General features: G+C 40.2%; 1 protein-coding gene across 4 annotated transcripts in view; it reads right to left on the bottom strand.

Moving 5' to 3' along the window:
* Nucleotides 1–26,035, bottom strand: part of palld (palladin, cytoskeletal associated protein) — a 54,661-nt gene that overhangs the window by 17,112 nt on the left and 11,514 nt on the right. For 2 of the 4 annotated variants that reach the window (XM_042005677.1, XM_042005680.1), the window contains 9 exons: nucleotides 17,917–18,092; nucleotides 16,605–16,665; nucleotides 15,878–15,995; nucleotides 15,735–15,797; nucleotides 11,820–11,961; nucleotides 11,683–11,706; nucleotides 11,003–11,122; nucleotides 8,914–9,397; nucleotides 7,232–7,267 (listed from right to left, as the gene is read on the bottom strand). In XM_042005677.1, the coding sequence (XP_041861611.1) occupies nucleotides 7,232–7,267; nucleotides 8,914–9,397; nucleotides 11,003–11,122; nucleotides 11,683–11,706; nucleotides 11,820–11,961; nucleotides 15,735–15,797; nucleotides 15,878–15,995; nucleotides 16,605–16,665; nucleotides 17,917–18,092 (1,224 nt within the window). The remainder of the gene's footprint in view (nucleotides 1–7,231; nucleotides 7,268–8,913; nucleotides 9,398–11,002; nucleotides 11,123–11,682; nucleotides 11,707–11,819; nucleotides 11,962–15,734; nucleotides 15,798–15,877; nucleotides 15,996–16,604; nucleotides 16,666–17,916; nucleotides 18,093–26,035) is intronic. The other 2 variants (XM_042005678.1, XM_042005679.1) reach the window with 2 other exon arrangements.

Here is a 26,035-nt window from a genome sequence, read left to right as displayed (position 1 = left end):
ATAATAAAAAAAAAACAATAAAATGTAAATTAAAATTGTAAATTTTCTTTTCATTCTGAAAGTTTAAGAAAATCTGGTTTTTTTTTTGTTTTGTTTTTTTTTTACCTTTAATTCTTTTTTTCATGTCAGTTTGTGGTTTAATTAAAATAAGCTGTGAGTTTAAAAGAGAGAAAAATATAAAGTTTTACCTTTGGTTTTCTGATCGTTGCAGCAGATATATCCCAGCAGGAGAGTGAGCTGCGTCTCTGTGCTGCCCTGCCAGGTACGATGAGCATATATATACTGCCGCTCTGAGCAGGCAGACGGTGACAGACTGAGTTTCTCTCGGCTTCGCATGAGTCAGTCTCCTCCTCTTCACATTAAAAGTCCACCAAAGAGCAACCTCTTTCAAAGTAAAACCTCATTCATCTACAATCTCAACTCCAGAAATAAAGATGGGAACTACAAACAGAATGCAATGATCTACAGATTTCATAAAGTCAGATTTTATTCCTAATAGAACATAAACAAAATATCAGATGCTGAAAGTGAGACATTTTACTATTTCATGGAAATTGTTTGTTTTTCTCTTTTTTAAATTGATGACAGCATCACACACAGGAAAACTAAAATATAATAACATTTGGAGCATCAAGAAACCAAAACTCCAGCAAGGCAAGGCACATTTTTTTTGTATAGCACATTTCATGTACAAGACAATTCAACAACGAAGGTCCAAGACTGTTGAGCAGCTAGAATTCTGCATCAGACCAGAATGGGACAGCATTCGTCTCCTAAAACTCCAGCAACTGGTCTCCTCTCTTCCTAGATGTTAACAGAAATGTAAGAGATGATGCTACACATCACCCTGGAACTACTTTTATAAAGATGTTTGCTGCCATCAGATTCAAAATGAGCCCATATCTTCCATGAAATGGTAAAGTTTCTTAGTTTTAACATCTGGTATGTTGTGTATGTTCTGTTTAGAATAAAATATGGGTTGATGAGATGTGCACATCATTGCATTCTGTTTTTATTAACATTTTTACAGCATACTAACTTTTTTTTTTTAAATAGGTTTGTATTTTCCTGACCAAGAATTTTCCACTTTCTGTATTTAAAAAGCTGATAAAGAAAACATCCATAAGAAAGGATGTATAGGATGAGAAAATGAGGAGATGTTCTTGCTTTCATGCTAAACTTTTATACTTTAAAACTGTAGAGAGAAAAATACCGGACAAAAGAAATAAATTCATCACTTGGCTGGAAATCAGTTTCAGGTGACTGAAATAAAACTTGTCCATTGTAAGGTAACATCTGAAGCCAAGCTGACTGGAAACTCTCTATGACCACATTATCAATCAGTCATGTGTTAACAAAGCACAGGAGGAAGCTATTATCTCCATGAGAAGCATATGGAAAACAATAGCTTTATGTAACATGTACTGTGTTGGACTGATGGCATTATTAAAGTAATACGCAAACTCTGGGTCTCTCAGTCCGTTTGAAATCACTCAGATCATCACAAGCATTTCATTCACAGGAGTATTTTTCCCTCATTTTTGTGGGATGAGGTAAACCTTTCTTTTAGGGAATTTATCATTTCTATTTTTGTATGTTATGCCTCTATTTTTGAAGTCTGCATTCCAACCGGGTTTGATGAGTCATGGCATGGACGGTAGGAGGCAGGGGATCTGCTGCAGCCGGGTGTTTTGTAAGTGTTGCTGTGATTATTGGGGAAAGGTCAGACAGCCATTAGGCGATGGTGCGAGTCATTCGGTGTAGGCTGACTCACTGGCACTAAGAGACGAGACAGAGTGAGTCCAATCTGCGCTCAAAGATCTCTCTTGGTGACAGCAGTGTCATGAGAGTAGAGTGTGTACACATTATTACACTCTCTAATTAACATCCACAAGTGGGCTGAGTGTGGTTGGCTTTATTGATAGTGTGTCTAAAGGGAGATACCATGAATGTCACACCAGCAGCCGCACTCACCACTTACACCAACTGCTGTAGTGAACATCTAATCACAGGCTGATTGATCTCATCCGGAAACAATGTCTTCCTCTGAATGTGTGTGTATGTAGGGTAGTGTCTGTTTATCTGTGAATTTCTGTGTTTAACACAGCAGGCTGCTGCCTGTGAGGGGATCACTAAGGCCAGTCAGTTTCCATGCTGTCAACTCCCAAGCATACACCCTGCCTGGTCCCTTTTCCCTCTGTTCATCTTTTCATCACTCCCTCTCCCTCGGCTCTCCCTTCTTTCTTCCAGCTCTCTGTCTATGTTATGAAGGTCAGCTCCCACAACTCTCTTCCTTATTTGGAAAGTTTCTCCATTCCACACAGGTCACTGCAGCCCCTCTGACCAATCCAGTGGTTTGGTGGTCTGGCGTCTCAGCCAATCCCGTGTCTCCCATGTCCTTTTAAGGACTGCCCATCTCTGGCTGCGGAGGCCCATGTCAAATTATCTTCTTTCCTGCTCTCCCGTGACTTCATTTTGCTTTTTATTCGATTGCACGAACCTCCCTAATCTCCCAAAAGAGAACCAACTTCCTGTCTCTGGCTTTTTCCATTTATTTGTAATCAAAAACCCAGCTGTGGCCTGCAAAGGTATCCATCAGGGAGCTGACTCCCTCAGTGGTTTACTTTAATTTCTAATTAGACATATGATGACGATGAGCCACAAGTAAAGCTCCCAATGTGCAAACAGCTCTATATGTGGTTCTTTAACATGCATGTTTCCCGCTTTCTATAAACCCGCAAGCAACACCTCAACAAGAAAGTGATTGTTAATACTTCATTAGAGAGTTCATGACTTGCACCTCGTAAACACAAACACACTGCTGAGAGGAAGCTCTGAGTCACAGCACAGATATGCGACAAATCCTGGCAGTCGGAGCTCCTTGCTCAGCAATGAAGCGTAGAGGGAATATACAGCAGATCCTGCTTTTAAATACAACACAACAAGTTCCAAAACAGGACAACTCTGAGAAAAAGTGTTCAGAGATGGACGACAAGCTGCTGCGACTTCACACTGCAAACAGAGTGAAGTTCAGTGTGTGGGTGGGTGAGACAGTGGGAGACTAATGACTGCTGCTGGGGAGTTGTTTGTTGCTTTCAGTGTGTATCCTGTTGCCCTGACAACAACTTCACAAAGGTAAAAGAGCTCTGAAACCTCTGCAGAAATCATATAATCTCTGCGGTATGGCCGTTATGTCGGCAGGGATGGATTGGAAAGTATAAGGTCAAGTTGCAGGAGATGCAGGCCCCGTTAAAGTGGACTCTTGCTTTTAATCACTGCAGTATTCATGTATTTGGGTGTGTTGGGAGTTGCTGTATTCCAATGGGATTGATCTGTAACTGTAAAGTGTATTTGTCATGAAATTCCATCAAAATCCAACAAGTTTCCACCTTCTGCTTTTGCAGAGGCAGATGCAGGTTAATCTTTTCTTTCCTTATTCATGCTGCTTCTGCATCCACTTAAAAATATCACCTCAAAACTATTTATAATCAAGCGCAGGCCTTGCTTACTGTACGTAAAGCATGTTTCTGGTCTGTTTCAGTTGCAACACACCAAGCTTCTGTCTCTTTTTTTTCACCCTCCTACTCCAGCTTAATGGAAGCCACCCACGTACTGCAGATTACAGGGAATTATTATTACAGCATTTCTTAACCTAACCAACAGAATTATTGCAGAAAAATTAAGATCAGTGTAGTGAAAAGGGCTAAATTGGGGTCCTGTTACATGCCAAAGTGTGCCTGTTTTTCATCATTCTGACTAAAACTAAACATACAGTAGAGCTGCATTTAAAAAAAGAATAAAATATTACAGTTGCATTTCTATTTAGGAACTTTGTGGAAATAAATCCATGCAATAGATCAATTTAAAGTGTCAGCAATGATTTCTTTTTTTTCTATGAATGGAGGTTTAAGCTGTCAAATGGATAATTGTTGCCTTGTGTACTTCTGTTTGTGGTGACGCCCAACCAGACATCGTACGAACCTGTAATATAATGCTCTGCCCTTATTATCACGGTCAGCATCTTTGTGGTCACACCTTCACTTTGCAACATTTAAATGTGTTTCAATTTGTCTAAGTATAGTCTTTTTTAGTCTGCAAAGTCATTTTCTGATTAAATGCATTTACTGTGATACAACATAATGTGTAGACTTTATCATGCAACAATGGAAATGAAACAGTGACAATCAGCAACCGAAGGCTGCTTTGTTCTCTTTAAATAGCAATAATGTGTCATCCCAATAAGCAGTCCAAAGTACTCCTGTTAGACTATGTGAGCATGAACCTGTGTATCAGAGCAGAAAATCTAGCAATGTGCACCATCAGCATGACAACTCTTCCCTAAACCAAGAAGCCTGCATGTGCATGAGATTCACAAGCTCCATGTTTTATCAGTTTTTATAGACCGTCATGTGTGCTCAGTTAAACCTTGAACTGATATAACTTGTCTTTTTGAATCAGGAGAGACCATAATTGTCCACATTCAACCTAACTAAGCTCCCTATTCAACATATTAATTATGGTTTGGCTCCAACTGCCCTCTTCTCTTTGTTATTGCCATGCAGTGGTCATAAATTGTTTCTGGTCTTTTCTTAGAGCCTTTTGCAGGAACCTTGGTTTATTTTCCTGCCCAGTTCACACAATCAAATCAGCTTCAGCTGATTGCCTTACAAAACATGGGCTCCAAGCAATAGGTCATGATAATATAACATTTTCATTTTGTGTATTTAGTCCCTGAGGCAGTTTCTGAGAGGATGGTAAAAACACTGTCTGCATGTGGCTGTTAGTTTTATCCTGTAAAAACAGTAGTCTAAAAATAACACACCAACTCACAAATACAAATACAACCTCATATGAACTCCACATGACATGTTACACTCACATTAAGTCCACCCTTAAAGCTTCCATTAGAATTAAGAGGATAAAATGCATTATATGTGTTTGATTAACTGATTATAGGTAAATTTTGTCCATTTGCTGGTCTTGAGCATTCAGGTGTGTTAACCCAAGCCCAGGAGTAAAGATATCAGCAATGATCATAGAGAAGCACGGGTTGTAAGACCATTTCTAAACTATGTAGAGTCTGTGATTCTACACATAGAAAGATTATTCAAAAACATTTATAACTGACAATCTTCCCAGGAGTGGACCTCTCAACAAGTTTACCCCAAGATCATAGAAACTGCATAAAACACAAGGAGGTACATCTCAGACTCTACAGGCTTCATGACAGTCAAATTAGATAAGAACTGAAAAAGTAAGTTTGACTTTGAAAGGCTGCCAGAAAGCCTCTTCTTTCTAAAAAGAACATAGTAGCATGGCTTAGATTAGCATCTGTACAAACCACAATATTTCTGGAACAATGTCCTGCAGATAGATGACATCAAAGTGGAGATGTTTGGCCATAATCCAAAGAAAATCAAACACATCATATTGAAACAAAACTCTCTTTTTTAACCACACGGCCTGGACACTTTGCAATCATTTAAGTTGACCATGAACTCCTCTGTATACCTAAGTATTCTAGTCAAATGTTAGACCATGTGTCTGAGAGCTAAAACAGTGTTGTATGTATGAACATACAACATGACAATGATCCCAAACATAGCAGCATACCTGTAACAGAATGAACTGTGCTGTGACTTTAAAAAGGAAATTTAATTTTTCAGACACTGATGCTAAATGTTGGCTTTTTTTATTTTTTAACCATACAGTTAAATATGTTGTGTTGTTATGTTATGCTATATTTCCCTAATTTCAATACCTGGTAAAGACCAGATGATTTATTATGTCCTGATAAAAAAAAGCCATTTTTTCTTACTATGACTAATTTTAAACTGTAAGATACTTCCAGTTTGCCTTCTGTCCCTTCACATGTGGTAAAAGAAATTGCTTTCTCTCCAAACCCTCAACTTGGTTTATATCCAAGCAGACAATCTGAGCCTCTCCCCTGAGAATTTCCGTCGTTTCTTGTGCTGATGTCTGGCATCAAGGTCGGTCAACAAACCCAAATACCTACCAACCCTGCTCTCTCTTTCTTCAGCCCAGAAAAACAGCAGGTTTGTTTTCACAGCTCAGGTCTCCTGCCGTCCATCCCTTCCTGCCAAGTCACACAACGACTTCCTTCATCTCATCAACTCCGTATTAACCAAGGCTAAATCATCTCTGACGCATGCTTTCAGGCTATTTTTCCTATAATCTAAAACAATTTATTCTAGATCTGTAATCATGAACACATCTCTCTAATCAATGTAAACACCGGTGTTAAGAGTATAATTTTATCTGATGCATCTGTCCCTTTATAAATGAAACCAAAAGCTGTGAAAACAGGTACAAAACTCCAGAAAGCTTCAGTCTTTAGACTTGAAATCTGTATTAAAGCCTTGACAAACCTTCCTTAAGCTGAGTGAATTACTCAGACAGATAATTAAACAGTTTCCACTGCCTTTATTTAAATGCTGTAAAACAAAAGCGTGCTTATTTAAATAACCAAGACATGAGGATCATAGTTTCCACTCCTTTAGGTAAATTAATAGTAATCTGGCTAAATTACTCCTTGGTTATTAACATTACTGCTTCACAGCGTAATATGAACGGAGAAGAAACACCAGCACGATCAAAATGAACTGCATGACAAACAAGGGGGCTTCAAGTTGAGCACGGTCAGCTTCTGTTCTCGCAGGCTACTCAAGGAAACTGAGTTCAGTCTGGCAGAAGCATGACCTTTGGATAATGGCAGGGCTGCTGGGGTTTACTGTGTAATTACAGAATTTAAAGGGGTGAGGGCAGGAGAGGGGCGGCTCGTGCTTTCTAATTGCTTCACAGTTGGAAGTTGATTGTTTCTAGTGACTCATTCATGATGTGGAAAAACAAGCAAGTAAAATAAAAAAACTTTTTTTTTAAATTCCACGAGGAAAAATTTTTAACAAAAACTGTATTTTTGCTCTGTAACAAAGAAAAACAAGTCAAATCTATAATTTTTAGTTGAAAAAAGTAATAAATGAGACAGAGCCTCTGCTCCGTCCCGTCAACAAGCTTGGTCTTTACAACGTGTCACTGATGAATTATTAACCCACACTGTCATTATGTTGACAGGTAAAGTTCAATGACTCATATGTTGTTCAATACAAACTCAATCATGAATTCTGTATTAGCCTCCATAACTGAAACCAATAAGAACTAAAGCAAACGTGGCACTAAATCCAGAGCATCGCCCTTACAGCCAAATATTTACCTGAAATTTTCTGTCTTCTCCTCTATACTCTCAGCTCTGGAAGCACAGAATTAACAAGTCACAACACACATATTTTAACAGATAGGTAGCACCCATTAGCAGGAATCAAATCAAGTGCACATGCAAAGAAACTGGTCTGTGCAGTGCAAGAGCTGAGCTTTACTGCACTTTAACCAAAGCCTGCATGCAGCCTGATGCAAGCCATGGCAAAAAAAAGAGAAAATAAATCCTGACCAGCAGGAAAAGAAAGTATACAGGCGTACTATACGGCACATCACGCTAAATGCTAACACTGATAATGTTTGAATGGTTTCTATTCTTTTTTTAATGTTAGGTATAGCAAATGATCAATTAAACTAAAGCCTTCTAAGATCTGCTGGTTTGTTGCCTCATAGAAGATTTTTAAATCTGCCCCAGTTACATGTATATAAGGTTAACTGGTTATTCTAAATTGACCGTAGGGGTGAGCATGCATAACTGCTTGTCTCTCAATCCTAAATAAGACAAAAATGGGAATGAATGAGTGATTAATCCAATGACGTGAATAGATAAATACATCCTCAGGCTGCAATGAAATACTGAACAAGGTTTCACAGAAATCCATCCATCCAAGATGGTTTGGCTGGTCCTCTGGTAAGAACTGCTGGGATAAAGATGAAGGGATTAATCCCTACGTTATTAAAGTTTGTCCTGGGGTGGGACAAGAATATATATCAATAGATATCTATTATGCTAAACCACAAATATCAACCTCAGAGGTAATGCAGGAAGAACCGGGGGATCAGCAAAAACATAAGGCTTCATCCTCTGGGAATCATGAATTTCTGAGCATAACAGAATGACTGTTCATTTAATTGTTTCTTAGATATTTCAAGTTCTACCAAAAGTGGCGGACAAGACTAACTGACTGTCCGGCAGACAAACCCTCAAAACTAACCATGAGTGTGAAAAAAATATTCAAATATTCAGGCATGAATCAGCGAGACGTCCCCGGAAACCTGAGGGATTAACTTGCTAACCACATAATGACAACATCCTGGGTTTTAGTCTGAATGCTTTGTTGGACGCCAGCCTCTTTTTTTTCATGCCTTTTCTCACTCCTTCCTTATTTCGTTTCAACTGCATTTACAAGTAGGATAAAGAAAAAATCCATGCACACAATGCCCATTCACTGAAGGTATCACAAAACACAGGATTGTTGAAAACAAAACCATTCAATGCCTGGTTTTTATCTAATAACAGCAACATCCTACCTGATCTCCATAAAGCTGTCAGAAAGGTGATCAGGGGAAAAAAACAAAACAAAAAAACCCACAATGGCTCTGTCCTGGGCTGGGCATGCAGCAAGAGGTCAGACAGAGACAATAAGAGCCATCCAGCAAAAGCCACACAGATCTGTTTACAGCGCAGACAGACAGAAGCTGGCAGACCCGTCCTGGCACACAGAACGCCACACTGGGACCAGCAGAAAGGCATGGGAATGCTTCTGTTTTTAGAAAAGTCTGGGATTCCCTGTTTAATCTTGTTGAAAAGCTAAGACACAACACCATCACTTCCAGAACACCTTAGACAGTCCTCCCAGTCTGTCTCCCCACCATGTACCACCCCCCTCCCCCACCTCCTCCTGCAGACTGTAGCCTGCCCCCGGGGCACAGACACAAGGGGACACGACAGGAACTCACAGCTTTGGTTTGGGCTTGGTAGGCAACGGAGGCCCGTCTTTCCCAGGGGATGGAGACAGCTTCCCTGGGGGTGGAGGTGAGTCTGGTGCTATGTGGGCAGGACTTGGGTGCCTGACTGGGACATCTGTTATGGTGTCAAATGGCAGCAGAGATGGAGGTGGAGGTGGTGGTGGAAGTGCGCTTTCTCTAGTTAGGTTTGGAGGTGAGGGGGGATTTGGGGGTTGACCGTTCTGTAGAGATTCTTGCCCTTTGTCCTTGTTCTCCACCTCAGAGCTAATCTGCACCGGAGGCAGAGCTGACACACTAGGCCAGATCTCCAGCTCTTTGATATGGAACGCTTCCGAACTGGGCTGAGGCAGCATCTTAGGTGGCAGCTCCAGGAGGCTGATCTCAGTGGGTGGTGGGGGGGGAGGAGGGAAGGATGCTGGATCCTCAAACCCTGAGCTATCACCAGACACGCCATTACTGGATGAGTCCTCAGCTGCTGAGGGAAACAAACAAGAGGACAGTGGAACATTTTTTACTTTAATGTTTAGTTTTCTTCATGCTGCCACATACCTCACAGCTTGAAGATTAAATGCACACACACACACACACACACACTGTCACAGCTGATATGAGCTGAAGCATCAGCTGGTTCCAGTCAGTGTGATGCAATTCCTGTTTATTAAGCCTTTCCTTTAAACTGTGTGGTGAGTCCTGTACTGGACATACACAGTTCTGTCTTAAATACACAGTCTGCAGCTGATGTTGAACTCTCACCTTTCTATCATGCAGAGTTAACACTAATACACAAAACAAAAGGATCCTCTTGTGTAGTCATGTTAACCACAGACCTCCTGAGAGTTATTGAATTATAAGATGTTTAATCACTGACCAAGCCCTGATTCATTTGCACTCACTTTTGTTCTGGGAAAAGATGCCATTTATCTTCTAACCGAGTAATGTGAATAATGGAGTTTTTATCTGATTTTGTTTTCAAGTTTTATAACATACTTTTCTCTAAATGTGGGTGGTATAAACACTTGCATGACTGTTTATCACTGATGGTTTACTCATGAAACTTTAAGAAGTGAATGATAATTCAATTGTTCTGATGTTCTGGGACAACGTGCTACAGTTATTAGCTCATATGTCACTTCAACCTCTTAAAGAAAACAAACAGCAAAACATACTACATAATTTTTCCATGCATGGCTGCAAAATCCAATATATGGGCAATGTGTTCAGTTCTGTAATTTCTCAGCCCTGAAGAAAGTCTTTCCTTTGGTCTGAACTTAGAGTTGATTTTACTGTTTCTTTTTCAGTTTCAGTTTCTTTTTCATGAGTTCACTGGTTGCAGGAGTGTCTTGGGCTCACGTTCAGAAAAACTGTCCTTTTCTTTAATTAGTGGTCAGGTGGAGCTGTGCGGTGGTGGGGTGCATGGTGGTGTTAGCACTGTTGCTTCACAGCAACCTGCTTCACAGGTTCCTGATTCAAACCTCATTGGGGACCTTTCTGTGTGGGCTTGTGGCCTGCAGGAAGGGCTGCAGGTTGATGTGGTAATCTGCACTGTCTCTTCACAGCAAGACGATTCCTAGTTAAAATCACATCTGGGGCCTCTTTGAACGGAGTTTTCATGTTCTCCCCATACTTACATGGGTTTCCTATGAGCACTCTGGCTTCTTCACACAGTCCAAAAACTATTAGGTTAATTGGTGTTTCCAAATTTTCCCGGGGCAAGATTGTGAGTAGTTATTTGTCTTTCTATTGCATGTCCAGGGTTTACCCCTCCTCTCACCTAGCAGCAGCCAGGACAGGCTCCAGACAAACATTGGAATACGCAGGTATGGATAATGGGTGAAGATCTGTTATTAAAGCCTGAACACATCAAGTCCACCACAGTCAGACCTACAACCTGAAACTTCAACCAAAAAGTTTCATCTTCAAAGTTTCTCATTCAATAACTAAATTAATATAACTGTAAATGCATGTTGTCATATGATATCCACAAATAAAAAAAGATACAAACACCACATCTTCTGGTATAATTGTTAATGCCCTCGCAGCATTTGGCCCTGCATGCTGTCTTAGTTTGTGTTGGACGCACCTGGAGTAACGATGAGTTGGGCTGTGCTGCTGATGGAGCCGTAGGGGTTGGACGCTGTGCAGCAGAACAAACCTCCATCCTCTGGAAAGGCCTCAGCTATCACCAGGGTACATATTTCCTCTAATTACAAAAGACAGCATCATCACTGTCAGTAGGTTTGTTTGTACTGGGAGAAAATGGACAAATCAGGTCAAGAAGAGGACATGTTTTGTACACAGAAGCCTAAAGATGATGGATATGTCAAGCAGACGGATGAGTCAGTGTGCAGACGCTCTGGGAGCAGGGAGAAGACGAACGAGCATGAAGAATAAACACACATGCAGATGTTCGGGGATGTCTGAGTGACTCACAACCTGACCTCAGTCACACAGGTGGGAAATATCTGATATAAATTAGCACCTGTGCCATTGTTTATCTCATCATATGTGTGTCTATGTGTTGGATTCCTCAGGGACTCTCTCTGGGACTCCCTCTGACTAGTAGATGAAGTAATGAGCGTCTTTTGAGACACAGAATCATTAACATGCAATCTGATGTAGTGATGACTAAAGCTAGAGTTTGATGTAAGTCTCCAGACAAAGCTTCTTGTCCTTTTACTAATTTTACCCACTGACTGCAGGTAGGAACATGAAAACGCTGTTATAATAATAATCATACTACATGGACCTGAGGCAACATACCTGACTCAGCTGCAGATCGAGGCTCTGATTAGAGACACAGAGAGGGGGAAGAAAATACTTTGTAAGCACATATGTGTTGTCAATTCATTGCTTATCACTGAAAATTATTCAGCTTCAACAAAGTGTCAGTGTTTTACTTTTTTGGAGAATGCGAAAATCAGGGGAGTCCAGGATCTCGTTTCCTTGGCGGTACCATCCGACCTGCAGGGGAGGGCTTCCACGAACCCTACACTCCAGAACCACCACCTGGCCCTCTGATGCCTGAGCATCCTGCAAGAGCTACATGAAGGAGGGATTGATGGATAGAAAAGAGATGAGAAGAAGAAGCAAATGAGATGGATGAGACATGAGACGAGACATGAAATAAAGACAGATGAAGACAGTGAGGATGAAGGTTATAAAATCAAAAGTTACTAATAGGCCATCAAAAGCTAATACTTATATGGAAAGTTTTCAGACCAGCTGAAGTTTTCCACATTTTGCTGTTTAATTTTGATTTTTTTTTTTTTTTAACAATCTAGCTTTCCATTCACCTGCAAATCTGAATAAATTCTGAATCAATGAAGAGAATCAATTCTCATTAATGGCTCCATTGTATATTGAAGATCTCACAGGTTAATATTTTCCCAGCAGAGCACTTCACTCTCAGACTGCAGGTTTCCTTGTGGTTCCTGGAGTCTCTAAAAAGTAGAATAGGAGGCAGAAACCTTCAGTTATTAGGCCCTGTCTTTTGGAACCAGCTCCCATTTGGGTTCAGGGGGCAGACACAGTCTCTGTCTATGACAGTCTGCTTGGAACTTTCTTTTTTGATAAAATTTATAGTTAGGACTGGCTTGTTGACTCTTAGCCACCCCTATAGTTATGCTGGGGGACATTCAACAATGCACTGACTTCTTCCCGCCACATTTCTCTCTTTCTACCCTCCATGTATAGATATGTGACATTGCTGTCAATAACTTGTGCTTTTTTTTTCTTTCTCAGCAGGTATTCCTGGTTTAGAGTTATGGTGCTTGTTGACCCCTCTGTCCCATCCTTTTCACCCCTAACCAGTCAAGACAGATGGCCGCCTTCCTGGTTGTGGTTCTGCTGGAGGATTTTACTTCCTTAATTTAATTTAATTTCATTTAATTTCATTTGTTTACTTTATTAATCCCGAAATTTGGGGAAATCTCACCAATTTCTCGATCTACTAGAAAGCAGTGGGCTGCCATGTTTTGGTGCCCATGTCAGAAACAATTTATGACCATGTCTTGCCTAGGTAATTATTATTTTATGAATTGACATATGAACACAGTTATTATAAATTGGGCTCATCATATAGATTTGTCTTAATTGGATTATAGTTGGACTATGGTGAACTGGACTGCATTTGGGCTGTGTCTGTGGAAGATCCTTGAGATGATTTTGTTTTGCAACACAAATAAATGTGAATCAGACACTTTTCCTCTGAGTGGCTTGAAGAAAATAAACAAGGCTGGTTGTGTTACCAGAAGATGGTGGTGTAATTCAGTAGAAGAAGTAGTTCCCCTAACTGGAGTTGTTGCTGTTGTCACCTCAGACCAGCAATAGCTGCTGAGTCACATTTCTGTAATCTAAGCGAGAGTCAGACATAATTCCAGACAAAAAAACCCCACTTATAAAAACTTTTAAGCTTTTATTGTGGGTTAGTGGCATATTTTTTCCCTCTTTTTCTTACATTTCCATTTATCTCTTTTTGTGTAAATTTTCTAAATAAAAATAAAAAACAGCAGCAGAAACTTGTTTTTGACCATATAACATGTTAATCTACTAGAGATGAAAAACTGAAATATCCTATTTTGTTAAGTGTTCAGACCTTTCACTTTGTTCTGGATTAAAGTTTTATGCCTTCTTGGGAATGGTCCCACATGCTTGGCACACCTCTGCTTTCAACATTTTTTCACCTATTTTTCTTGGCAGAAACATTCAAGATGCCAACTCACACACACAAAAAGAGTCTTGCTAACACAGGCTTTAAGAATCCAGTTTCTAACTCACATGCTTGTGGTTTAATTTTGGATAAAACTTAATTAACACATCCAGCCTGGAATTCCCCCCTCTGGGAAAAGCCAGGACAAATGATGGTGCAGAATATAACCAGAAACCAAAAGAGGCAAGTTCTTTTTTTTTTTTGTCAGACAAGATAATAGTGATGGTGGAAGAGACTAAAGCCAAACAACATGTTCTATTCTGTGGACTAAATAGTAGGCTGACAAACCATCCAAACACGCAGCTTGGGTGTGTGTTGCTGATGCAGTGAATGAGGTGTCGTAGAGCCAGCTATGGCTGACAGTAAAAAGAAATGAGCTGATCTTAAACAATAAAAGCAGAGAATTGCTAAAGGAAAAGCTTTGTGTCTGTAATTAATTCCTCAAACTGTTAAATAATATACACTCACTGGCCATTTTATTAGGTATGCCTTGCTAGTACCGGGTTGGACCCCCTTTTCCTCCAGAACTGCCTTAATTCTTCGTGTCATAGATTCAACAAGGTGTTGGAAAAAATTCTTCAGAGATTTTGCTCCATAGTGACATGACAGCATCATACAGTTTCTGCAGATTTGTCTGCTGCATCCATGATTAGAGTTTTGGATGTGCAGAATAGATTAGCTGTTTGTGTTAACAAACAGTTAAAGAAGTGGCCCTAATAAAATGGCCAGTGAGTGTATTCTCCCACATGGAACTCATGCAAAGTCTACATCAGTCTACATAAATTCATCCCAAACTGTGATTTCTTAATTAAAGCAGCTGGAAAATCACTTGCTTTACTTTGCTTGGAGATAATATCTTCTCCACATCAAAGACATGTTGTTTTGCTGGAGTCAAACTGTTTGGAGTTCTTTTTTTATATATAAAGGAAGCACCTGGTCCAAACTTTGGCTGAGTCATACCAGAACTTTTACAGTTGCGTGCATGCATTACAAGTAATTTAATTTTGATCACAGTCTTGTTAAAATGTGGCTTTTTGCTCCAACCTGACATCCTGAGCACTCTTTTCACAGATAATCCTGTTTTTCTGCATTTTGCTGCCCTCATGTACTCATATAGGATGTAGGGAGGACCTCTCAACCTCCAGATTGCAGAAACTCTTCCATGTGAAAGCAGATTTAAGTCCACAGAGCCTGCAGTGATATTAACCATTCACCCACTGAACAGGCCCTGAATTGCCCGTGAACCTCTCACTACATGTTTTCAGGATTTACATATTTAGGAATACCAGGGCTGGTACATGCATCATGGATCTGGCCATGTGTGGCATCAGAGCGTTCACTTTACCAGAGGTGAATGTCATCTCACTGAGATGAGTAAAGCCTGCAAGAATTTTAAAAAAAGAGGAGGATATAGTGGTGAAGAAAAACAAATGTCTTTTCCTAATGAAGTGGAGAAAGATTTAGGGCCTGTTAGGCTGGATGAGAGTGAAGGAGACCTGACCCGTGTGGGTTTGGCAGAGCCGTTTGAAGCACTGCCTCAGCCTGTCTCGGTCCACCCATCACAAGACCCACAGGATCAGGGGGGAGTGGGAATTGAGGGCTATTGGGGGAGTGTTGAAGAGTCTGAACTGGAGAAGGAGGAGCTCTCATCAAAGTATGTTTTATCTGACCCCCACTGCTAAAAGCCACAGCACCGCAAACTGTTATTATGGGAAGTATGAAGGCATGTATGTCAACCCCTGTGGATGAATGCGTGCATGCATTTTATGCATGATGGTGTCTTTTTTATTGTTTGGATTCTAGTCCTGTTTGTTCAATTTGAGAGGAATCTTGATGCTATACCAAGAATTTTAAACAATAGCAGGCAAATTTGTGGCAACAGTTTGGCTTGAGGAAAAGATTTTTGATCCACCAGATGGAGAAAGATCAGAGAAAATTAAAACACCAAGTGGTTGATCCTGTTATGATTAATTGGGACCAAATCCCTGCAGTCAGGTGCCAAAATCTTAACCAGAGAAGTGGATGCTGTAATAGCAGGATGTTAATGATGGTAGCCTAGAAATTATTCTCTCATTTGTATATTATGTTATACATCCAGATTTACCTTGGTAAAGAGAGGAGGGCCTGACACCTCACCGCCATACAGTGATGCCACCGGGCTCTGCATCTAAAATATAAAATACACAGGTGGAGTTCACTGCTTCACAAACATATCTGGTTTCACTGTCCTCTGTCTTGGAGGCTTACCCTCTGTGGGGGCTTTGACATGGACTGGACCAGAGTGGAGCGATGAGGAAGAACCTCAGTGGTTTTGGGTGATGATGATCGTATTGTTAGGGACATTGAAGTACTCTTTTTCTGCCCTCTAATAAAAAATGGCAAAGCATAAATAGCAATAGCAAAAGAAAGAGGAAATTCTTGTCTCTTTATGCTTTTAGTTAAAACATTATACTTGAAAGAGAAATGGTCTTCTCTGCAATTAAGATCATATCAGTGATCTCGGTCTTCGATGTGTAAACAAAATGGGGAAACAGAAACAGAAATCAGGAAGCACTTCAGATGGATGCAGATTTATTCCAGAGATAATGATCAGAAAGTTTTAGAAAACTAGGAAGCATTCAGTGCAGACACTGCTGGATGAGCGCAGAAAGAATGCCCAGCAAATTTGGTGATAGAAAAGTTAATATGTAGCAGATTTAAATTGGAGACTCTAAAAAACTTTAAAATTTAGAAGTCCAGAAGACAAACTTGACAAAGTAATTTCCCACATTAACCTTTTGCACTTTTCATTATTTGGATTGGTTCCTATGTTCTGAATCAGGCTTATGGCTCTTTAACTAGGCCCTTAAAAATCTCTTAAAAAGAAACAGGCTGTACACTTGATTAGCTGCTGCAGGGCTCAGTTAAACTGTTCATGGGTTCAAGGTTTACTAGGTCATGGGGGTCACATGAGGCAATGCAGAAAGACACATACTGAGGCATGGTTCCTGATCTGGACTTTGCTCCGTCTCCGTCTGAGTCTGATGATGAAGCCCCTGAAAGTGGACAAAACCAGTAAAAAAGTGTTTTTATATTTTGCATTAGTGTTATATAAACTGTTGGATTTAAGACAGATTAACAGCAGATTACAAAAATATACTGTTGTTGGATCCATTTAATTTGAATCAGGTGTGTTGGAGCAAGGAAGTACCTAAAACCTGCAGGACAGAGGCCCTTTGAGATCATTGCACTAAAAAAACATTGTACCAGTTTTGCATCACAAAGGACCATTCCTTTTGTGCTGTAGGACATTAATCCAGAATGGTCGATATTAATAGACATTTACATACTGTACAGTCATCGTGGTCAGGTTAGGAATTTCAATTATGTCTTTGAACTCTTCATTTTGTGGTACAAAGATAGTACCACTGACACTGTGTCTTTGATAATGATTAAAAGAAGAAGTTGGATTTTATTGTGGCTTCTGTCAAATCAAGACTCGGTAATCATTAAACACAACATCATATATAAGCAAATGACCCTTGGCAAGCTGAACCTTGTCCACATATTTTCAACAGTGTTTAGTTCAAGACTTTCATGAAGCTATTCCAAAAGATTGATGTTAGTCTGTTTTACCCATTCAACAACTGGCCTTGATGTGTTTTTGGGGTCACAGCTTTGTTGGAATACCAGACTGTGTCCAAGTTTCAATAGTTTAGCTGATGGTTTGAGGCCATGCTGAAGGGTTTGGAGGTAATCCTTCTTCCTTATTGTTCTGTCTCAGAGCGTGATGCTACAACTACCATCATTAACAGCTAGAACACTGTGCTTGGAGTAAAATTTTCACACCTTCAAACATGCATCTGGTCATTGTTGTGTATGATCATAAAATTCCAGAAGGTTTTTTTTTTTTTTGACCCTGTGGTGAGCTGCTAACTTAAGTTGTGCTCAAAATGGGCAATTGTGGGTAGGGGCTTCTTAGTTTTGACAGCAGCCTCTTGGTCAATGGCAATGCCAGATACACTGGATTTTAGCTCATAATAGTCTGATCTGAGGTTGAGAATTTGGCTCATTTATGATCCTGCATTCATCACAAATAAAATGTTGAGCACCAGTTAGAGTAAAAGATGTCTCGTTTTTAATTATTCTGCCTCAAAGTTTAAAGAAATTATTGAAATTTTCACAAAATTCATGCATTTAAACTTCCCCATGTTCCTCCAGCACCATTTTAACAAGATTTGTAAATATTTGTAGCATCTCGACAAATATTCACAGTTGTTGTTAAAATGGTGCTTTAATTTTCTGACCTTCAATGTAAACCTCAGCTGAGGTGTTGTCTGCTCCGAGGCTGTTGGAAGCTATGCAGGTGTAACGTCCCGTGTCGTCCTCAAAGGCTTCAGCAATCACCAGCGTGTGCAGGTCGCCCTCCCTCCAGATTTGTATGTCAGGGGAATTTTGCAGCTCACGACCTTCACAGAACCACCTGCCAGAGGAGGTATATTTTACTTAAAAATTGTTACTGAGGAAAACATTTAATAAATGCTTGTTTCAATAAAATCTTGTCTAAGAAGGAAAAGCTGTCACTTTTCTTTTAAAAGAATCCATGAATTCAAATACCAATCTTCTAAATATTATAGGAGCCTGCCAATCAACTTCAAATGAGTACTTATCCACACGCACACACACACCCTCTAGGCATGTCTGAGTTTCCTTATCTGCCAAACATCAGTCACCCTGAGGAACTCACAAGATGTGTTACGGGAAGCCGAAACACCCTTTCCCCTCTTTCCAATCAGAGGGCTGTGTGTCTGGGCAGGCGCCTGTGCCACCTCCCTGGGGTGTGCTAACACACTGATCTGGGATGAGAGAGTCTAGAACTCAGCCAAGCTTCTTGTGTCTCATCTTTCTTCACAGGGTTATGATTAAAGCAGACCTACCAGGACCATGCAACCACATCAAGAACAAGATCAGACAGCAGGGGTCAAATCTCCCCTATCCTCCTTCTGTAGACACACAAGCCTTCAAAAGTTCCTGATTTAAGGAAGTTAAGCATTAATATCTTACTAATTTAAAAGAAAGCATTAATTACACACCACACACATGATCAACAGTAGAAGAGATAAGTCCTGTTCATCTCTCAATCCCTGCACTGAAAGAAGAAGAGGAGGGAATTCCCAAAAAGCCGGAAGCACAGCTGTTCTGCCTGCACTGAGCCCTGACCTGAGGACATTCCTGCTATCTTGGACAGCTGCATAAAAATTCCCAACATCCCACTGCATGGCTATTACGTGTCTTTTTTTAAAATACATTCTGGTGTGTCAGTCAAACAGCAGGCTGACTCTTCTTCCAGAAAGCAATCAATCAGCCCAAATATCCAGACAGCACTTCATACTACATCTGACAGGGTGGGCGTGGGAGCTCAAAGCGAGACGGAGAAAGTGAGTGAATGGAGGGCAGGTACAGAAACAGGAGGTGAATGAGCGTGAGTCAGGCCAGGTTAGACAGAAAAATGATGCGTTCTGTCATTACTGAGACAGATCACACTGAGTTATTTGTCAGTATCAGTGACAGGTGGAGCAGTGCAGACTTTCAGCTTCTGTTTTCTCCATCACTGCTGATAGCTGAATGTGAAGCTTGTCTGGTATCAGCCAGGCGTCAGTGTGCTAAATGATCAGAAACAGATTAGGACTGGACAATGATGAAGAGTATCTCACAGCACAAGCAGGGAAACATCATTCCTCAAAGCAACAAAAACCCAGAATATCTTTCATGCTTAAGAGAACTCAGCAGCTGCCTGTGCTGCAAACACATGAACCAGACAGAGGAAAGGCTGAGACCAGCAGGATGATGTGCAGCATGACATGATTAAGTGACACAAACCAAATTCTGGGGTTAAAAATTTAGAGCAGCCGCCTTCAAAATTAAAATTTCTTTCTTTGTCTTTCTTTTTTTTCTTTTTCTTTTTAGTACATCTGGGTGGTTTTTAAATCTTATTTTTTCTGTATTACAACCAGGTGGAGAAATGTGAAAACAACTTGTTTGAGCTCACTGCCACATCTGTTAGGGATTTGATCAAAAACTCTGGTTTCTTTTATCAGTTACATGTCACTACTTTCTTTTGAGTCACTCATCATTGTAATAAAAAATGCTTCGCAGCAGACTTTGCAAGGCTTTAATATAGGAGACATTTTTTGAAGAGAATTGCAGAGAAGGACTTAATATAACACATGACATCATTACATTAAAGACTCCTGGTTTTGTGTGTGTGTGTGTGTGTGTTGAAGGATGTAAAGGCTGTTAATGGTCCTGCTGAAAGTAGACGGTTTTGCACATGGATGTTAGTATAGATAAAACAAAGGCCAGCACACAGCAGAGGGATGTTTTTCTTTATTCTGGCCTGGATTTATATAGAATCTATCCAGACAGAGCAACATGTGTGAGCAAATGTGTAAAAAAACATTTATTAGTGGTCTTATTTAGTTTTTTTTCCCCCTATTATTAAATGTGTCAGAAATTTTCCACTTGGGTTTTGGGACAAAGTAATTTAAAACTCATGCCATGTGATCAGTAGAAATTTAAAGGAAATGTAAATTTGTTTGGGCTTACAATTACACCAAACACAAAGCAGGGCACACAACTCATCAGCTCCTCTGAGGGTTGACTGAGCATAAACTAGGAAGCACAAACCATTCCCAACAAGCACAACAATAAAAACCTCTTATTAATCAACCTTAATGATCTACTATTAAGCATAATTACTGCGTAAACTCATTTAGAGACAGACGGTAATGCTTATTTAATCTCCTTCTCTATTTCTGTGGAATGTGCTGAACATAATAATAGACCCAAACAGCATGGTGTGCTTTCTCCAGGGAGGGGAATCGAGACTTTGTTAAGTCAGATTCATTGCAGAAGGCAGAAAAAGGAATTGAACCATCAATGGACTCATTTTGAAGGGAATGAGGGTGTGTTAACACAGCACTCACTCAGTGCTCTGAGAAAACTGAATGAAGGTATAAATTTTTTGGCAGGGTGTAGCTTTACCACCCATTTCCTCTTGACACAATACCATTATAAAACACAACTATTCAGAATATGCATACAAAGTAGCTGCTTCATCAGTAACCCCTTACCTCTTCATTCATTCAACACCCAGCCAAGAAGGTGAATAAACATCCCACCATCACCATCAAACAGCCTGTCACCAGCTCTCTGAACAATAATAGCATGTTAGAAAGCAATTATACTCAGCTCAGTTAAGACAATTGAGGCCAGATGAAGCCTCAGATAGCGCTGTGCTCTTTCCACGCTAACCTAGTCCAGAAGAAGAGAGCATTCCACAGGGACAGGCCAAACCAAAGCCTGTTGCCCTGGCCTCCATAGTGCTTGTTGAAGGCCGCACTCTCCTCATCTGACCCTGTTGTTATTTGCTGCTGTTGATGGAAAATTTTATGAAGTAAAGCTCAGTTTCACCACAAACCCAAATGAGTGCAGGCCAGAAAGGAGAGGGAAGGGGGGAAAGGGAAGGTTTGAGTTACAATAATGACCATGACAAGATGTGGGAGTGACCAGCTTTCAAGCAATGCACCCACAAGCCAATCAACAATCAATATGAGGTATAAAGCATGGGTAGACAACGTCTCCTAGAGAAATGTTTGTTTTTCTTCTTCCTTCCAAGTTGGCTCTTAGCTTTGAGTTTCAAGCCTTTGGACCACAAAATTCAACCGAGGTTCTACTGGACAACATGAGCGGCATCAAGGCTGTCTTTATCCCTAATTACAAACTACAATAGAGGTCGACTGAAACCGCCCAAACCCTATAACAAGCAATGTTGGCTTTATTATCTCCTAATTTATGCTAACACAAGACTGAAAGCATATTGGGTTTCCTCTTTCCCACGAATGCTGACCGAAACTAGGAATGAATGCAGCATATATCTAGATATTTCCACAAATGTATAGACAAATGGAAAATAATGAACATGATCTAAATTGCAGTGTACTTGAAAACTGTCAACTAGAGAGAAAGAAAACACATTACAAATTCAACGCTGAGTTCAGTTTAAGTCTTCTGCTAAGTGCATGAAGTACATGCACAAATAGATGCCTCAAAGATGAAAAATGCAGGAATTCTGCTTATATAAGGAAGCACAGGGTCTATGATGATGGAGCTTGGTTAATGGTGGCACAGGATGATGGGTCAGAGTTCAGTAGAATAAACTGGACAACAGACAGCTGCAGCTGACAGATGAAGCTCTGACTAGAAGCGACTAAAGGAATTTTAGCCAAGTCCATCAATGGCCATTGTCCACTCACACATTGTGAGAGAGCAGACCTCAGTGTCACTGTGCCAAACAGGCAAATGGTTTAGAGTGACTCATCATGAGCATTCATATAAAACATGAAAAAAACATACTGAGGTAAGAGGGAATATATAAGTACTTACATTGAATCCTGAGGAGTTTTTAGTGTGTGAATGGATTCTTTTTAATGGATTGTATGCACACTTGAATGTTAGAAAATGACAGAAAATTTGCTTAAGCAGCTGAGAAACAAATTTATTAACATCAGTACCCAAAGAGATGACAATTAAATGTTTACAAATACTTATATACCCAACTAATTTGCAGGAATATCAACGTATGATAGGTTAATTCATTCAAAGACAAAATACACTTGTTTCAAGGACTAACTTAATATTTTTTTCTCAAAAAACAACTATCCTAGAAGGCCTACAGTAGCTTAATCGAATCAGCTTAATTTCTAGTCATTGCAAACCAAAATGGTTGCTCATGACTTACCTGAGCTGCTGAGTTTCTTACTTCCCAGTTAGATAAAGTCCCTGATGATTGCCTTGATGTAGGATTGCACATGAAGCGTCTCCTTCTGACAGTGTGACACACACACTGAGCCACTGACACTCACACCAGGACAGCCACTCTGAGCCACACGGTCATTCAAACATACACACAATTCTCAGACTGAGCAGAGGGCTGGGAGGGAGGGAACAGCCCAGAGCTGCCAAATTCCACACAAGACAGAAGTGTAGAAAAAAAAAATACATTTAAGAGTCATTTAAAAGACAAAAGCTGTTTCACAGCTGTCTGTTCTGAATTCATTCATATAATTCCAGTGGTTGGTGGAAATGTCTCCATGTTTTCTATTTCCTTACAGGATAAATCCTACTCACAAGGCAACAACTTAAACAGCAGGTAATCTTCCTCTCAAACGTAACATATTTAGTGTTTGGATGTGAATTTGGTGCATCTGTCTCCAAAACAAAAATCAAAACTAGCTTTTTTTGTCCTGGATACAGTCTGCTGACCATCAAAAGCACCACAGAGAGCTCTGGGTTTAAGCCAGTCAACCCTGTCACCATGGAAACCTCTAGTGCTCTGATCTGTAATGGCAGGAAGAGGGATATTATGTTAATAAAAGATGACAGTGCTACAGTACATACAATGGTATGATCAAAAAAGAGAAAACATTAAATATACAGGTCCAAACTTGATAAATCCCACATGCCAGAACTAAGTAGGCCACTTGAAAAGCCCAGTATGGCCCAACCAAAAATAGCTTGCATAAGTCAGGATCTAAATAGACCACTTTGTGTTGGCAGCACCTGGCAAGAATGAGACAGATGGCTGTGGCTGCTGTGAGAAGTGTGTGTATGTCACATGTATGCACACAAAGTAAGCACATAATAGTTTCGATCACTCCTAACTTCAAATTCATATAAGTCACGAAGCATAAATCATTATTTGTGGTTTGCTTAGAGCCAAATGGTAGATGGCTGATGCACAGTCTGCAGCAGAATGAAAGGGTGTGGTGTGTTTCACTCTCTGCAGGAGATCCTCACCATTCAAGCTTTACCAGAAGCAGTACTGGTGATATTTTGGTCGGTGTCAGCAGAGTCCCTAACAGCCTTCCCCTGGGACATGGCAGGTGGGGTTATTTGTAGTGTTCATTACTTAGAGGGTCTGCTCTCTGTGTATCTTCACAAGATTGTACTCAGTGGCATGAACATAAATGCTCACATCCAACAGCTTTCAATGCTGATTGCATACATTTCCATGTCTCTGTTCTTGGCAAACAGGAATTTAGTCCTGTTTATTTAAAAAATTTCCCTTAAATTTTCCCTTAACTAAAGCAATGATCTGTTTTAATATACAATGCACATGTACACAAATTGTTATTAGACATAAAGTACTTTTCAAAGCCTTTGGAGTTCTCCACATTTTGAGATTATTTGAAATTTATCCAACTAAGAGTTTTATTGACTATAAGAAATTTTGCACACTTCCTAATTTGACCTATGCTTTTCACTGACGGGCCACCTTATTAGGTCAAACCAGGAAATTGGGCAGAGGCTGTTACTGTGACACACATGGACAACAATAACTCAAATAAGCACTGGTTACAACCAAGGTATGCTGAATATTATCTCTGAACACACATCATGTCCAACCTTGAAGCAGATGGGCTACAGCAGCAGAAGACCACACCAGGTGCCTCCTGTCAGCTAAGAACAGGAAACTGAGGCTACAACTCACACAGACTCATTGGAGTAGATATTGAAGATAATAGAAGACTGGAAAAACATTGCCTGGTTGGATGAGTCTCAGCTCCACATTCAGATAATAGGGTCAAAATTTTGCTAGAAAAACACAAAAGCACAAATCCATCCTGCCTTGTATCAATAGTTCAGGTTTGCTGGTGGTGTAATGGTTTGAGGGGGATTTTCATGACCCACATTGGGCCCCTTAATACCAACGTGGCCTGGTTTAACCACCACAGCCTACCTGAGTATTGCTACTGACCATGTCCACCCCTTCATGACCAGTGTACTATCTTCTGATGGCTTCTTCCAGCAGGATAATGCACCATGTCACAAAGGTCAAATCATCTGTACTCCAGTGGTCCACAGTCACCAGATTCCACTCCAATAGAGCACCTTATCATCTAAACATCTGTGGTGGAGAGTGCACTCTTTTAGCGACTTTGCAGCCATCCATTAGAGCAGCAGCATCAGATGTGCTAAGCATGTTCTAGAAAAATGCATTATTATTTAAGTTAAGCTAAACTTTCAATCGTCTATAAACTTTCTATATATACACATACAGAGGCAAAGCGGCTTCTCAGTCCCACTACAAATAACCAAACATGCATATTAATCAGAATGTAATACATAACATCTCTCTGTTTGAAAAGGTTCAATAGGGGTCAGTTGGCGTGACAAAGTGGGGGTGTGTAGTCATGGTAACTTCTGTTTGTGCTCCAAGGAGACCAAATGATACTAACAAAAACAGAGGCTATGTCCTCTAATGATGTCACTCTGTGAGGACAATATTTTCTAAGAATTGTCAAATAAATCTAGTGTGAAAACCAACAAAAGCAAAATCCAGAAGAGCCTAAAATTAAACATATCAGCCATGTTAAACAAATAAGTGCACATTTTTAAACAGCAGCATAAAACCTCCACTAACAGAAAAAGAAATGCTGACCAACTGGTTCATCTTGTTGAGCTTATATGTGTTTGGGGCTTTCTTTTTTTCTCTTTTTATACATACAGGAGTTCTTCCTTTGAATACTGCATGTCAGCAGCTTTTAATCAATTTACACATTCAAGTTTCTCCATAACCACAACCATCGATCTTTCTGACACTGAGCAATGTCAGCTGAAGAGAAACCACCCAGCAGCCTGCGCCAGCGCTGATTTTAAGTATGTATCATGACTTTCTGGGAAAGGCAGTTGGATTTAGTTAATGCAAAGAGCTAAATCTCACCTGTGGTCACATTTATGATTATGCCTGGAGACATCTTAAAGAGTTGGCCCACACATTCAAAATACACCACCAAGTACACCTAAATTTTTGTTTGTTTTCAGTTCTTGAATACACTTAGGCAGTCTGAGACTTCTAAGGGCGGATGTACAGTTGTATACGTCACAAACTGGATGCACATTACTCAGTCCTGAACAAAGACCGTGATCCTGCAGTACCGAAATCTGAAAACACAAGAACGTTTCATGCCAAAAGAACAAAATGCTACTTGAGGAGATCATGTGCTGCACCAGTCTGAGATTGCTGCTGTCAGGATTTGAACTCTGTGACCTCTCATCTTCCCTCTGAATCGATGATCATAGGTCTGAGCTCTGATCAGACACACATAAGCGCAACATTAAATGTCTTCCTCTCTTCTTTTTGTATGAAAGCCAAACCTACAGACCCCCCACTCCAACTGCTGCTCCCCACTGTGTCATGAGCCTTAACACTAAACAGCAGGGATATTTTATCAGGCCATGGACAAAAGAGAAACAGAGATGCACATCTTGAGTTTCTGTGCACAGCAGTTTAACATTCGCACAGCTGTTATGCTGTCACATGTACATGGGAAGGAAGACTTGAGCTTGTTTTTATGAGTCCCA

The sequence above is a fragment of the Melanotaenia boesemani genome, chromosome 14, assembly GCF_017639745.1.
Source record: "Melanotaenia boesemani isolate fMelBoe1 chromosome 14, fMelBoe1.pri, whole genome shotgun sequence".
In the NCBI taxonomy this organism is placed as follows: domain Eukaryota; kingdom Metazoa; phylum Chordata; class Actinopteri; order Atheriniformes; family Melanotaeniidae; genus Melanotaenia; species Melanotaenia boesemani.
Note: the sequence above shows the minus strand (reverse complement) of the source record. Positions and strands in the feature narration are given on the sequence as shown.